The 15201-nt window shown below is 54.0% G+C and overlaps 1 protein-coding gene across 4 annotated transcripts in view; it reads left to right on the top strand.

Moving 5' to 3' along the window:
- Positions 1-26: 26 nt before the first annotated feature.
- Positions 27-15201, top strand: part of Prdm11 (PR/SET domain 11) — a 77027-nt gene continuing 61852 nt past the window's right edge. For all 4 annotated transcript variants that reach the window (XM_021646568.2, XM_060371755.1, XM_060371756.1 and 1 more), the window contains exon 1: positions 27-215. In XM_021646568.2, the coding sequence (XP_021502243.2) occupies positions 27-215 (189 nt within the window). The remainder of the gene's footprint in view (positions 216-15201) is intronic.

Consider the following 15201-nt stretch of genomic DNA (forward strand, 5'->3'; position numbering starts at 1 on the left):
CCAAACGCCGCTTTCTTCCGTTTTCCATGTCATTTCCTGTACTAATAAGATGGTGGTCAAAGCAGGGGAGGAGAGCAGCAGCAAGTCGCCGCCGCGCTGCCGCTGGCGCTGAAACTTTGCCCGGCCGGGGACCCCGCGCGCGGCCGCCCCGTCCCGCCGCGCCCCGTCGCCCCGGCCCCGGCCCGGCCCGCCGCCCCGCGTGGGACCCCGCGAAGGTGAGTGGGCCCGGTGGCCACCGTGGCCATGAAAGCGAACATGGCTTCGGAAGGCGCTGGGCGGCTCGCCAACCGGCGCGGGGACCGCGGCGACGCGCGCGCGGGGACACTGGGGAGCGGGGCGCGTGCGGGCGACGGGGCACGGGCCGGAGCACCGGGAGCGGGGCGGGTCCCAAGGTGGCCCCGGCCCTCAGGTCGCCGCCGCCGCCCGCCGCGGGCCTCGGGCGGCCCAGCCTCCGCCTCCTTCCTCCGCGCACTCGCCCGCCTTGTTCCACTGTAGCCTTTTCCTCGGCTCCGCCGCGCGCTGACGGACGCGGCCGCCGGCCAATGGGAGCGGCTTCCCGGGCCCGGCGTTCGGAAAGAGAACGCGTAGACAGGGGGCAGGGCGGGGCGAGGGCGGGATGCGGCCGCTGGCCTAGTTGGGAGGACCGGGTCCCCGGTGCTCCGGGGCTGGGCTGGGGGGGATTGGGGACCGCATCCCGCTCTGTGACCTGCCGCGGGCATAGGGCTGCGGAGGAGGGCGTGTCTTTTTTTTGCTATTTTAAGTCTTGGTTGCGGCGTGGACTCTTCGGGAGATCGCTCTTGAGTGTCTTCTCCACCCCCACCTCCTCATTCCAGGTCCCCAAGGTACTATGTGATGCAGAAAACTGCAGAAACTTGGTGGCCAATGACCTTCCTCTGTCAAGGCCAGCGTGCCCTAGGCAAGTCGCTGCAGGGACTACAGAGCAGCAGCCCTGGGCTAATTCGGCAAAAAGTTGCTGGTGTCTTGAGCCCAGCAGAGTTGGAGCTCAGACCCTTAGAATGAGTTGGCGACCTAGAGGAGGAAAGTCTCCTAATCTTCTATTTTTCGACTATGGCTTTGTGTGGAGGACAGCTTTAGTCTGTAATTTCGAGTGATCTAGAGGAAGCACGCCCAGTCCTTTGTGCATGGGGACCACGGATGGTGAAGGGAGCATGCTCTTCATCTTGGAAACACTCTAAACTTTGGGACTTCTGTCCATCCTGAAGCAGAATAATTTTCCACGAAGTGTGCTGTCTGTGACACCCCAGGCTTGCCTGGCCCACTTGTCCCCTGCAGAGGAAGAAGGCTGGGGCTTTCCTAGGTCTTGATTGGTGGTCTAGGGCATACGGGTCAGAAGTCCCAGTCTGTTGCCCTCAATCCCTGGGGAGCGGGCGGTGTTCTCTGCTGGGAATCTTCTGGGCACACGGCCCAGGCCCCTTGGTTTATTTAGTTTCATGGAAAGGACATCTCCAGGATCCTTCCCGCAGGGCTTTGGACTTTGCAGGGCTGCAGCTGATCTCCTCAAGCGGGCTCTTCTTCTCTACCATGTGCTCTGGGAGTCAGCTGGGAGAGGGTTGGGAAAGGAGGAGTCAAGTACCTGGCCTAGGATCAGGTTCATGGTCTCAGAAGCCAGGGCTTTGATCCTGAGCAACGCTCTGCAAACCATCTTGGGTATCACAATCCTTTGCCAGATCCCAGCCTGCTCCACCCAGCCTCTAACTGACAGTGTCCGCAGGGAGCAGCTGTTCTCAGGGTGTGGTACCTTCTGAGTGTCCTTCTAGGGATGAGAAGGCTCTTGTCCCAGGGGCTCTTAATCTGTCACCACAGTTGTCACCTCCAGCCTGAGTAACTGGACTTTTTTCAGTCCACGTGTTTCTTTGATTGGTTTTCTGAGGTGTCTGTCATCTGGCTTCCTTACTCTTCATCTAGATTCAACATGGGGTTATCAGAAAGCATGAAAGACATTGGAGGACCAGTTGGATCAGGCATGTTTATTAAGCTGCCTCTGCGGTCTCTCACTTGGGGATCCTAGCCTACTGATGGCCTTCCTCCGTAAGCTTCGTCCACCATTGATCAAGGGCACAGAATGTCATGGGTCCTTCTGGGAAGCATGCTGGTGTCTCTGCCTCCCTCAGCCAGTCCACCCATCTCCAGGCCCAGGCAGCTCTCTTGAGTGAATCCATCCTGGCTTTGTAACTTCTCCCCACTAGCATGTTGGTGAAACCATGCTGCCTGTTCCCAGGACAACTGCTCCAGCCTGAGAGAATGCACCTGCTCTTGCCCTGCTCCCCACTGTATTCAAGAGTGGTACCATTAGGGTCACTTGGGGCTCCCTGGTTCCTGCTCCTGCTCCCCCTCTAGTCTGCCTAGCGCATTTCTGATAAGGATCAAGTTGTTGCTAGACCTAATGTATTCTTATACATTAGGCTCTCCCCTTTTTCCAGCCTCATCTTCTGCCCTTCCCACCTCCCTGTGCCCAGCCCACTCTGCCCTGGCCAGCCTGCCTTGGAATCCTGATCTGGGATTTATGAATGAGTGAAAGATAATGAGGGGCAGGGTGGTGTGGAAATGTCTGGTAGTCTTTATTGCTCTCCCAGAAGTATTTCCAGGAAATCCAGGCACACCTGAGGGCTGGGGTCAGGTCCTTTTATGCTAGGACAGGGCCACGTGACCAGCAAGGGAGTTGGGACCCACAGAGATGTGTTACTTGTGGCTCAAAGCATTTAACTGTCAAGGCAGACTTCTCCTAGGGTCTCATTCTTGGTGGTGGGGCATCTGATGGCAGGCTGAGGGCTGCTTCTGTGTCACTCCATGACCAGTGGATCCTTGATGGTCTACAATAACAATGCAGTGTAAGTGAGAGATAGATCTTTGTTGTTTGAAACCACTGAGACTGGGCTGGCTTGTTACTACAGGATAGCTATGTCACCCCAGAAAGCCTGTCAGGGTTAGGCTAAACTTTGGGTTACAGGTGTTTCCAGTCTCCTACCCCTCTCCTTGGATTTTTCTTTCTGTAGCAACTTTCCACCTGCTCGTGTTGTTATTTGGTGGTGGTCCTGTTTCGGGTATGTGGCTTGTGTCTGAGAGCCTCTAGATGAATGCCTTCTTTGAGTGCTTGGCCTTGACTTGGAGTCACCACAGGCAAAGTCTGGGGACAGGCAGTATGCTCCAAGCTTCCCTGGACTGCTTTCCCGGCAGAAGGTTTCAAAAGCTCATGATCCTTACAGGTCAGCTCAGCAGTGCTGAGCCGCAGAGAACTATGACACACAATTCTAGGAGAGTGAGATTGGTGACCCCGGGGTCTCCACTGATGTGTAGGGAAATTCAGTGCAAGGGCCAAGGCGTGGAGACTGGGATGCTAAAGGTGGAGAAGACGGTGGTCACAGCAGCTAGTGTTTCCTGAGGGCTTACACCTGTCTGACACTATCTGGGCAGTCACATTCTGTATAGGTCATTTTTTTCATTATGATAGTGAAAGGCTGAGGCTGTATGGTATCTGAGGCAGGCGCATTCATTTAGCTAATGGTTTTGGAATCTGAAGGAACAAACAGCATGGCTCCAGCTCCGGGGAGGATACCTTTGACGGTATCCTCATTGTGGTGGATAGCACGGTAGAAGGGGGCACTTGATGGGAGATCACATGGTAAGACAGGAAGTCTGGAAGGAGCGTCTTCAGACCCTTCATCAGAGTTACACACACACACACACACACACACACACACACACATCGTACAAGGGCCCTCAGTAGGCCCCATGTCTTCAAATGCTACCACCTCTGTACTGCCACAGAGCCCTTAAATGCATGAACCATTAGGATACACTCAAGTGCTTAGCCACGCATTACCACATCCCCATTCTGGACGCACCACAGGCATTTCACAGATGGGGAAACTGAGGCTCTGAGAGGTGGGGTGAGGGATACAGAGCTACTGACACTATCAGAATTGGAAAGTGGCAGTCTGGTGTCGCCCCCTGAGAGTGCCCTCTTGGAGCAAAGGCAGGGGATCCTGGGACCTCCCTGGGTAGGCTGGGCAGGATGGAGAGAGAGAGAAGAGGCATCAGTGTGGGAAGGGGCCTGTGGCCAGCCTCAGAGAGGCAAGAGTTGGTCAGTGGCTGGTGAGCGTGTGAGTGTGAGAAGGTAGAAAGCACATATATAATAGAGCAAGCTCTAGGAAAGTGTCACATGGGGTCTGAGGACCTCTTCTGGACATCCCTCTATTATCGGGGTTTGAGCAGAGGAGTACCTGGCGCAGGAATACCTGGGAGTGAGGCTTGAGGGCTCGTTCTGAGGCCGGTTGGTAATCTCCACCTCTGACTGGAGCCTGTAAGTCCTTGGAGGTTCCAGAGCCCCATGTTCTCAGAGTGGGGCCAGGGAGGAGTTTCTCGGCAGCTGGCCCAGGGGCCATGCCGGAAAAACAAGCCGTGAAGAAAGAAAAGAAAGAAAGAGGGAGAATGTGCTGTTATTTTTAAAAAGCCTGTTTCCTGTTGCAGATTCGTAGTGTAACTACACTGGTGGTGTCCCCCACAAAAGGTTTCAGGAGGAGGAGACTGGGGCTCAGGACTGGGTGTCATCCTGTCTTTCATTCCTGCCTGAAGCTCATATATCCTTGCTGTGCCAAGCTTGGGGCCACCCGGTCTCTGCTTTCCACAGCTCACAGGCCAACACACAGCGAAGCACCAGGAAAGGTGATCATAGGCTGCAGTAGATGGGAGAGGGAAAGGGGAGAGCTGTCAAGGCACAGTCTCCTCAGGGGAGTAAGCCTTCAGGTGGGACTCTGAAGGATGGGCAGGATGTAGAGGAAAAGAGAGAGGGGAGAGAGACATCAGAGCGGGTCAGGGCCTGTGGTCGACCCTGGAAAGAGTGGGCCTGTGGTTGGTGAGTGTGTGGGTGCGAGAAGACGGGAAGGGAATAACAGAGCAATGTCCTGTTCCTGCTCTCAGTACTCCATCTCCCTGGAGTACTGAACCCGTTAGCTCTGTACTGCCTCTGTCTGCCAAAATACTGGCTTCTGGGGCACTTTCCTGTTTAGAATTGTAGCCATACAACAGCCTGTCTCAGCTTCCTGCTTTTTTTTTTTTTTTTTCTCTTTACAACACATCTTATGCCTTATTTACCAGTTTTGTTTATTTCTCCCTCTCTGTAAGTTTCTAGAGAGCTAGGGCATCTGGCACTTGGTTTGCTCTTGTGGTCAGAGAGTGTAGTAGGGTTTGGTGATCCTGGCCTGGAAGCTGTGTGAAATGTGAATGTGTGGAGTACTCATTCCTCACAGATTGCTTGTCCTGCCTGGTCCTCTCATGTGTGTTTCCCCAGTCTGTAGTTTGGAACAATGAGGTTCAGAAAGGGAGAGGGCTTCACTGTTGATAAGCCCGTGCACTGGGATTTCCAGCTAGGTCACCTGGCTCCTGAGTGGTACTTCCTCACCCTGACCCTAGATCCCAGCTGGTTTGGAATAGTTGTGCTGGCTGAGGAGGGGTTTGCACAGTGGTGGGCTGCAGGGAGCCTCAGGAGGGGGCGGGGTTCTAAGACACAGTGATCAGATCCTTGGTCTAGAATGCACAGGCTGCATAGAAGCAGAAGTGACAGAGGGGGAGGGTGAAGCCAGCAGAAGGAGATGGCTACAGGTCAGAGTTGACAGGTGAAGGCTCAGCTCAAGAGGGCAGAGACTCCTAGTGTTCATGGTTTGGTTTGGGAGTTCCTGGATTTGGGGCCCTTTCAGGGAGAGGGAGTTGACGTTATGCCCTGCAGAGGACATGGATCTCTCAGGTCAGGTCCCTTGCCTTGCTGCTTGGCAGTAGGGGTGTCCTGACAAGAGGAGGCCACGCCCCCCAGGCTGCCTGTAGAGTGAGGCTGATAACCATGTCCAGCCCAGGGTTACACAGACAGCTCCCAGCAAGCACTGGGCACCAGTGACTTGATGTCAGGTAAACTTGGAGCCACCTTCCTGGATGGAAAGTCCAGGGAAGCATGTCCTAGGCATGGAGATATTTTTTTTTAATCCCTTCCTGGGGACAAGGGTACCCAAAAAGAGATGAGCAGAGAGGCCTCTGTGCTTGCCTGTGCTCTGGCCACACCCTCAGGCACTCATTATTCCATATGCTGGCTGCTGTCTGAGGCCACTGAGCCTGTCTGCCTTCAGTTTCCTTTTCTGGCCACAGAGATGAGGGTATCAATCCTGCCTCATAGTCTGTGGAAGAAAACATTCCCCTCTGTATTGTCAGTACCAAATTGAAGACACTGCTCCACAGGAGGGCTCGGCTGCTGGAAGGAACATGTTCTGAGTGCCATGCTTCTTGGCAACAGTTGCTTTTCCCATCGATTTATGGGATGGGGAACCTGGGGCTCAGAGAGGCCCCTTGACTGGCTGAAGGTCACACAGCTTAGATTCCTCTGAGGCACCCCGTGAAAGCTACAGCACAGAGAAAGCCTTAGGGGCCACTTGATGTCTTATCTAGTAATCCCCATCAGGTTTCTTTGGTGCTTTAAAATGGATTTGGCTGGTAGGGTCTTGGTACAGCTATTTTCAGGACCTTTCCCACCCTGGAAATCTCAGAGTCAGTACGTGGAGTCATATTTGGCTAGACCAAGAGTCTCAGATGAAGTGATGATGGGGGAGGGGACTAGACACGGGCAGCTGGCACCCTGCCTCTTGGCATTGGCCTCAGAGTAGAGCAGCTGTGGAGGCCCGGGATCTGTCTCTTCACATACACACCTGAACCTCTGGAGCCTTCTATGGCTTGTGAAATGTTTTTTCCCGTTTGACACAGAAAGAAAAAATAAACAAAAAACAAAAAACAACTAAGTCATCATTCTCCTTCCAATTCTGCCTTCCCCCAAAACCTTTATCCAAATTCCCAAGGCAGGCAGGCCAGCTCATAGGACACCTCATTGTGCCAATGAGGAAACTGAGTCTCAGCAACCAGAAGTGACCTATGAGAAGTCATGTGCTTCACTCCAAATCCAACTCCAAATCTAACCTTCCCCTGTGCCCCAGGACCTCATTCCTGGATGTACTTGTAGTTCCCAGTGTCCACACTCAGGGAGGGGTTGGAAGTAAGCACAGGGTTGGCAGGCTACAGGTGGGAGTCGGGTGGGGATATGGTTTGCCTCAACCTTGAGCTGAGCTGGTATGGACATAACTGAGGAAGTAAATGTGGCACCTCCCCATTGTCAGAGCTCTCAGACTTTCGACTCCTGCTTTCTAGAATTTTCCTGGAGGGAAAGGATGAGGGCTAAGAAAGGGTCCCTTGCCAGCTTCCCTGGGTGATGGAGCGCCTGGCTTGGGATACAAGAGAGGTAGGAATAGTAACTGGGCAAACCCTCAGTTCCTGCAAGGAGAAAGACTCCTCCGAGAGAAGTTGTCATGGCCTGAGGTAGGGTGTGACTCTGGAGGTTGGGGATCTGTTAATGGGACCTGACTCAGGCCTCACAGACCCAGCATAGTCAGGGTGACTTGCTTTGTATGTATCCATGTATCTGTGTACCTGCAAAGGCCCTCTGCAGGCCAGCGGGGTTCCAGGAGGCAAGTCAGACTAGCCAGGGAGGCTGGTGTTTGCAGAGGACCCAGTGGCCCAGTGAGAGATTGTGGTGTGAAGAGAGAAGTCCCTTGCCTCGGGAAGAGGAGGTGTGCCAAAGAGACCAGTGGCTTAGCAGCTGGTACAGGGCTTATCCCGAAGGTGTAGGGCTAAATCCCAAGGAATGCTGAGATTCCTGTGGGCTTCTTCTAAACCCCAATACTAGCCATGCCTGCAAAAGGCACATCTGTGTGCACAGTCCTGCTGGCACCAGCTGCCCCATGGTGCTGATGTTTTTGGATCCGGTTTGTAAAGGTGAAATGGGGGTCCAAAGAAGGGAAGTGACTTACCCGGAGTCACATGGATGGGCAAGGCTGAGCCAAGGTCACTCACTGCTGTTGTGAGTGCTGTGTTACTGCTGTAGGTGGTCTGGGCTACAGGAATCTTTGCACTGGGTGACTGGTGGCTTTGGGGTTTCACCCCTGCGATGCTGGGTGGTACAGGAAAAAAACAAAAAAAACAAAAAACTGGACATGAAGAACTATAGCCAAGGCCAGTCTGGGAAATGGGGCCCCTTGGCACACGTAGAGCTGTATTGTGGGTATATTGGATCTACCTACCCAATATTTTGTCATCACACGTTTGAGCAGTATTCCCTTGGGGTCTGCAAATGCAAACACCCCACTGGATGGCTCTCCTCAGAAGGCTAGGCTAAGAGCAGCCCAGCCAGTGTCATCCAGTGCATGCAGGGTGGGCCTCTGCTCTAGGTAAGCAGCTGCCAGTTACTCGGCTACAGGCCTGTCACGGGTGTGTCACGGATCTGTAGGGAGAGTGGCACAGACCTGGAGGAAAAAACCTCTTACTGCAACATATGGTCCCCATGCCGTTTTTATTGTGATTTACAAATGAAACCATGGGCCACTTTTTGGAAGCTGAAACAAAAGGTCCCTTTTCTCACAGGCAGTTTGAGCAGCTCTGGCTCCCATCCTGACTATAAGTGAAGGCAGGAACTGGGAAGGTTGGTATTGGCAGTGAGAAAAAGTGCAGGTTCAGTTCTCAAAGGTAGTGGAGCAGCTGGACACCCCTCCAAAAAAGTGTGTTGGGGGCAGGGGGAAGGGAAGGGCATTTGGGCATGGAGAACAGCCATGCAGAGATGAGCATCGGAAGGCCTGTGATCCATGGAATGGCAGGCGGTCTTGGCATTTGAGAGAGGGGAGGAGATGGCCCTGGAGACTGGAAGGGAGTTGCTGTGAGGGGAGCTCTTGATAGCTCCTTAGTAGGGGTGGGATGCAGTTAGTTTTTAGGTTGACAACTTGTGTCCCTGTGGTGGGAGGCCTGGAATGGAGATACGTCATGGTTATTTAGAGGAAGGACAAGACCACCCTGGTGTGCAGCCCTTCTTTACACTTGCCAGGGAGGCTGCCCTTGGACCCAGTGGAGTGAGTTGCCAGGAAGGAGCTATCTGCCCTAGGAGACAGTCCTCGCTGGCAAGCCAGCAGGTCCCTGGGGTGAGGCCACAGTCTTCCTAGGCTGTCCTGGCCGTGGGCTGACATCTGTTGTGGTTGCTGGCTGTTCTTGAAGTTTCATTCCCCCCACCTCTAACAACAGAGCTATGGGGGCGTGGCCTGGAGAGCAGCCAGTGGGGTGTCCAAGTTCTTTGAGGCCCCACTGGGGCCTGTGCAAGGAGGGACGTTGGGACTTGTAGAGGCTGAGGCTCCCTGGGCTTGTGGTCGTCTGGGGACCTGGGGGAAGAAGGGACAGCTGCCTGAAGTTGTTTCCCATGTGGGTCCTCTACTGGCTGGGTCTGAGGCCTGCATTCCTGCCACACCTGGAAGCTGGGCCCAGCCTTTGCCAGTCCAAGGAAACACTGCATAGTCTTAAGAAGTTACTCCCTCAGCTCTCTCCCAGGCTCTTTTCTGAGCTGGAGGGACCCACCTTGTCCTTGGGTTTCTGGGAACAACCCAAGGTGTGCCTGGGTCTGCATGTGGCCACAAGCCCAAGGAGGGGGCTGCCCAGGAAGAGCTGTGGGAGCACCCCTCCCACTAGCACCAGCCTCACCCTTCTCCTCGGGGCCCTGTTAAGGGTGCCCCTAGCTCACTGTCTCTTAGGCTCCCAGACCAGCTGGGTCCTGCAGCCCTTCGGGAATCCGAACTCCTGCAGAACGGGGCGGGGCAGAGCAGGGCAGGCCTCCTTCACCTGACCCAACTTGGGCTTGGGCCAACCAGCCCAGAGTCACTGGGCTGCCTTGGTTTTGACAGCGGTTCTGGTCATGCTGGAAGAGTGGCATGCTCTGGGGGCGGGGGGAGGGAGCAGATCCTACGCCAGTGGCCCTGGTCTCAGGTTTCTCCCTGCCGCCCACCCTCCCCGAAGCTGGCAATGCCCCTGGCAAATGCCGCGCAGGACCAACTTGCTTCCCATGTCCCTTGTTTCTCAAAAGACACCCAAAGCCTGCTTGGCAGTGCTCCCTCCCCCATCCCAGGAGTCAGGGCACAGTCAGGTGTTTGTCTTGTCTCAGGCACCGTTGAGTGTCCCGCAGTAACAGCTCCCTCCTCCTCCTCCCCTTCCAGCTCCTCCTCTCCGTGTAGATCAGGCTGGCCTCAAATTCAGAGATCTGCCGAGTTCTGTCTCCCAAGTGCTGGAATTAAAGGCACATGCCTCCACGTTCAGCAAGCCTGGCCATGTTGGAGCCCAGGCATTGCCCATTTATTTTTTCAGCACCTTGGGTCCCCTGTGACCGCTTATGTAAATGAAGTGACTGTTTTTCACAAAGAAGTGGACTGACATTAACTTACTCATAACCAGCTTGGGAGATGCTCCACCATTGACCCAACTGGCAATGGACCAGCTGAGGCTCCCAAGGGTTCCCTGAAGTTGGTACATTCTTGTGTGGATACTTGAAGGCAGAGCTGAGACTCAGGTCTATTTCTCCTGGCTCTTCTCTCCAAACTGGAGCTGGCTTGAAGTAGTGATGTCATCGGCACTTGACTGTTACCTGGGGCTATCAGGTTCAGCCTGTTTGGGGTTAGGGTTCACTGGGCAGTCAGGGCTCTTGCCTGGGTACAGTGTAACAGTCAGTTGTTTGGCCCCGTGAGCGCTTGGTATGTGTGCCTGCTTTCTCCTCTTTTCTTCCTGAACTTCACCCCCATTCAGATTCCTCCCAGATGCACGCTTCATTCTGAAGCACCCCAGAAGCTGAGCAGGAGCTGGTCAGCTTCTGGGAGGGAGGCTTGAGGTCACAGAGGAAGCTGGATTGTGTGGGGAAGGGAGGATTGCTCTCAGTAGTGAGGCTGTTCACCTCTGACTGCCTAAGCTGTTTCTTAAGTCACAATGGGATCTACATTGGGATCTACATTGCCCTCCCCTGCCCCCGCTTCCAGGACCTAACATGTACCGTGTTTCTTTAAAATGACTCCACGTGTGGGTAGACAGGCCTTGGCTCCTGCTTACCTAACCAGGCTCAGCAGGGACATCCAATCTCCTGTTGAGGGGCATTAGAATTTCCTTTGATGTTGTATTGCTGGGAAACGGGGTGGTGGCTCAGTTTCCCAAGGCAAATCTTTGCGCCTTTTAAATTTTGCTGTGCTGAGTTGTAATCCTTTATAAAGAACACACGACCATATATTGGCTGCAAAAGTGGAATGTTGACAAGGAAGGTTTTCCTCAGCAGACTCCACATTCCCAACCCCTCAGCAAGGCTAGCATGCCGGTTGCCGTAGCTCTGCAGAGTTCTTTCTACATACAAACTCATAGCATATAGCACATAGACAGCGGCTGTTGCCTGTGGTGCTGATTACTGAGTACATTAACCCTCAACAGTCTACATAGAAAATCGGGGGGCTTTGTGGTGTGTGTGTGTGTGTGTGTGTGTGTCCTTCTGTGTGAGTGTTGGGTCTGTGTGTACATGTGCTAGTGCACGTAGAGGCCAGAGCCTAGTGTTTATCCTCAGTCACACTCTGCCTTGTGACCTTGTGCGTGACTGCTAGGGTCTTTATCTCACCAAAGGTGGAGCCCACTGTTTGGCTAGGCTGGCTAGCTAGCAAGCCCCAGGATACCATCTGCCTCCCCAGATTTCAGGAACACAGTGGTGCACCTGACTATTGACACCCTGAAGGTTTCTGCTTGGATACAAGCACTTTTCCTGATGGGGCTTTCTTCCTGTTCTTCCCCAACCAGCCCCTCTTTGCTATGTAGCCCAGGCTGGCTTCCAGCTTCTTGATCCTCGGGCCTCAGTGTTCTGAGTACTGAGATTACAGGCCTGAGCCTTCATAGACAGTTTGGTTATATCTTCATATGGAGAACTACCACTTTAAAAGAACACCAATACCCAGTATTTGGAAGCCATTGTTATTTAGCCATTCCCCTACTACTGGACATTGAGGCCAGTTACGATTTTATTCCAGAGCTTTCTTGGGCCTCTCTAGAGTTGCACTTGTCCAGTTATGGGAACCAGCTGTGTTTTTAAAATGTATTATCGGATATTTAAAATTGGTTCTTTGAGAGTTTGTGAAGAACCAAATGCCTCCTGTGGATGCCAGTTATCCTGGGCTCTCTTCTTTCGAGCTGGATGAGAAACCAGTATCCCTTGCTCCTGGAGTTTCCTCTCCTTCACAGACTCCTTTTCTCCCCTTGTTCCAGTGACACAGTTCTGATGAGCTGGGGGCAGGGTTGTGATGGCAAAAGATCAGCAGCCTCTGGAAGCAGAATGCCCGGGTTGGAACTTTGACCTGGCTCCAGAGCCACCATTTCTAGAATTGTGGCACCTCTGTGGCTTGACCGTACCCACTGAGAACCAGAAATAACAACACTCACGTCAGTTAAGCGAAAAGGACTGGCCAGGCAACGGGTAGATGCCCGGCAGTATCCCTATCATGGGGTCCCACCTCTGCCTTAGCTCACCATCATCTCACTGGGCGCTGAGCCTGCAGCCCGGGTCGGATCTTGCCTTTGTGATGCCTCCATTCCCCCTTCAGCGGGTGTCCCAGAGGACGCTGCTGCCTGGGAATGCAGTGGCTGATCAGATTTCTACCCTGCTTGGCCCTGGAAGTTTTGGACTGGGGCCTGCAGAGAAGGGGAAGAGTCTGTCCTGGTCATTTGCTCTGAGGAGGTGGCCAGAAGCATAGTGCCTAATGTAACCCCACACCTTGGACACATTTTCTGGTTTTCAATGGGACTGTTGTAGCTGTGGATTTGATCTCTGTTGGCCTGCAGGGTAGGCAGGAGAAGAAAGCACCTTGGTCCAGAGCCAGACTTTCCCCTGGGAGCTGGGTGTCTTAGTACCATGTTGGCCCAGACTAGGGTTTGCCTCAGCGTCTGGAGCACATCTTTCTCCTGGTTCCATGTTGGCGTTGGAAGAATAGCTCTGGCTCTTCCTTACAACCCTTGCAAGCAGTAGAGCACCTGCACTTCCTGTGAAAGAGGTTCCCTGGCTGTGGCCATTGCCCAGGAGGAGACACCAAGCTCACAGATTTCTAAATGACATTCTCAAAGCCACCCACATGGTCAGCCACGGGCAGAGCTGGGAGTGGTACTTATGCCATCTGGCTGTCCATCCACTCCTTTCTTACAAGACCACCCAACGTGATCATTTTGGCAGAGGGTGCCCAGCCGGGCAACCTGGTTGGCCTTGCCTCTCTGGGCAGTGGTGTGGTCAGTGAGTGTAGACAGCTGGGATTACATTCTAAAAGCAGAGAAGTGTGTGACTGGCCCTGGCCCAGCCCTCCCCAGCACCAAGCCACACACCCTCCTGGTAGTCGAAGTGGCCAGCTGGAGAGTCTCTGCTCCAACGTCCCTCTGCCTTGCTAGAGAGAGGGACACTGGGGACTCCCAGGGAAGAGAGGGCAGCATCATTGGTCCAGTTTTCAACCAGGGGAATTAAGTGTCTGAAAGACTAATGGGCTAGTGGGTGCTGGTGGGTGGCAGGGCAACCGAATGCCCCTCTGTTCTTGCTGCTGGCTCCTGCTGGTCAGCTGTTGCCTTGCTCTGAAGGTGTTGGCCTGGCCCTGCTTGGAGTGAAGGTTGTGAGTGTAGTTGGAGGGTCTTACACATGAGTCTGGTCTCGAATCTCTCACGTGTACTGAGCTAGGTGATGTTCGGCCCCTTGTGATGAGCCTACCACTCCTTAGAATAACCCCAGGTTATGGCTATGCCCATTATTAGTTCCTGTGTACAGCTGAGGAGGCTGAGGCATGGGGAGACAGCCTCACCATGAAGCCCAGGCTGGCCTCAAACCCATAGGGGTCCTCTTGTGTCAGCCTCTGAAGTGCTGGAGTTACAGGTGTGCCTGGCTACGTCCAGCACAGGCTCCGTAAGCAGGGATCCCATCAGACTGTGGAATAAAGGCTTTTCCATGAGGCACTGCTGACTGGGGAGGGGGGGTGATTTGTGGGAGCCACTTGGACTCTTTGCATGTAGGTTTTGAGGGGGAGAGGCCTGAGCAGTGCAGTTTGGAAGCTCTGTAGCCAGGGCCCTGGCCGCGGCAGCTGTGTTCACTCTGGGAGACCTGTGGCTGATCTGATCTGAATTACATCCTGGGGAGGAGGCGCTGCTTCTCCCAGCTGTCCACGCAGCCTCTCAGCTGCCAGCCCTGGGAATGGAAGTACACTCTATCTGCATGGGTGGCTGTACCGTGCTACTGGTGCTGGCTGTGGCTTTCTCTGGAGCCAGAGGGGCTGCGGACAGACAGTGTGCCCACCTTCATGGAGGACACTTGAGTTGCCATCGAACAATTCCAGTCTACAATGCTCTCCCCTGCCCCATGTGCCTATCTTCAGCGAGGCTCGGGAAAGTGAGGTAACTTATCTGCCTCACTTGCCTTCAGATGAGCCCCCCTCCAGTGACTTCTGTGTCCCCCGTGGGTTCCCAAGAATAGGAACAGATACCTAGATGAGAGCTAGACCCAGGGTCTTACAAGTGACGCTGCCACATGGTTCCCTGTATGCAATGAGTCCTCACACCCACCCAGATATATTCTCTGCACAAATAGCCCAACAGCAGGGTCTCTGCAATAGTACTCACACTTGCTGTGTGGCTTTTTGTAAGCCCCTCTCCCTGGGTGACTATGGAGCCTCCCTCCACCTTGACAGTGGAAGGAATGGAGCTTGGGCTCCAGAATCCGAGAATGGAAAACACACAGTAGGTTTGAGGGGCTGCCAGTGTCCATTTATCACACTCACCTGAGGACTGGAGCTCAGGCAGAAGTGCCAAGCATGGGAAAGCATACCACCTCATGGAAAGCAGGGGTCTGGGTTCGAATTCAGATTTGTTACTTCTCTGTAGTTGCCCAAGTGGCCCCTCTGAGCCGTGTTTGTCCCACCTGTGAACTGAGGATACCAATCAGGAACTTAAGACATTTGCTAGAGGTCTGCTGCCAGGGAGGGGCAAGAAGAGTTTTAGGAAAGTTTAGGAGTCTGTGCCAGCAGTCCAGGAAGCTGAGGCCAGAAATAGACAAGCCCAGAGACAGGGGCTCCAGATGGCCAGGCTGCCCTCTGCCAAACCAGGGGCCACCCCAAGTCTGCATACAGTCCTACCTCCCAGAGCTGCTTACTGCATAAATTACTCCTTGGCAGGGCAGACTAATTTTACCTTCTTGGTTTTCATGATTCCTTTCTTGTCTGGGAACCTGTGAGAAAGGGAAAGAGCTCTGCTACTTGGATGCTGGGTGCGGGCTGCAGTGGCATGCCATGCCCTGTGGGG

Source organism: Meriones unguiculatus, chromosome 18 (genome assembly GCF_030254825.1).
Source record: "Meriones unguiculatus strain TT.TT164.6M chromosome 18, Bangor_MerUng_6.1, whole genome shotgun sequence".
Classification (NCBI taxonomy): domain Eukaryota; kingdom Metazoa; phylum Chordata; class Mammalia; order Rodentia; family Muridae; genus Meriones; species Meriones unguiculatus.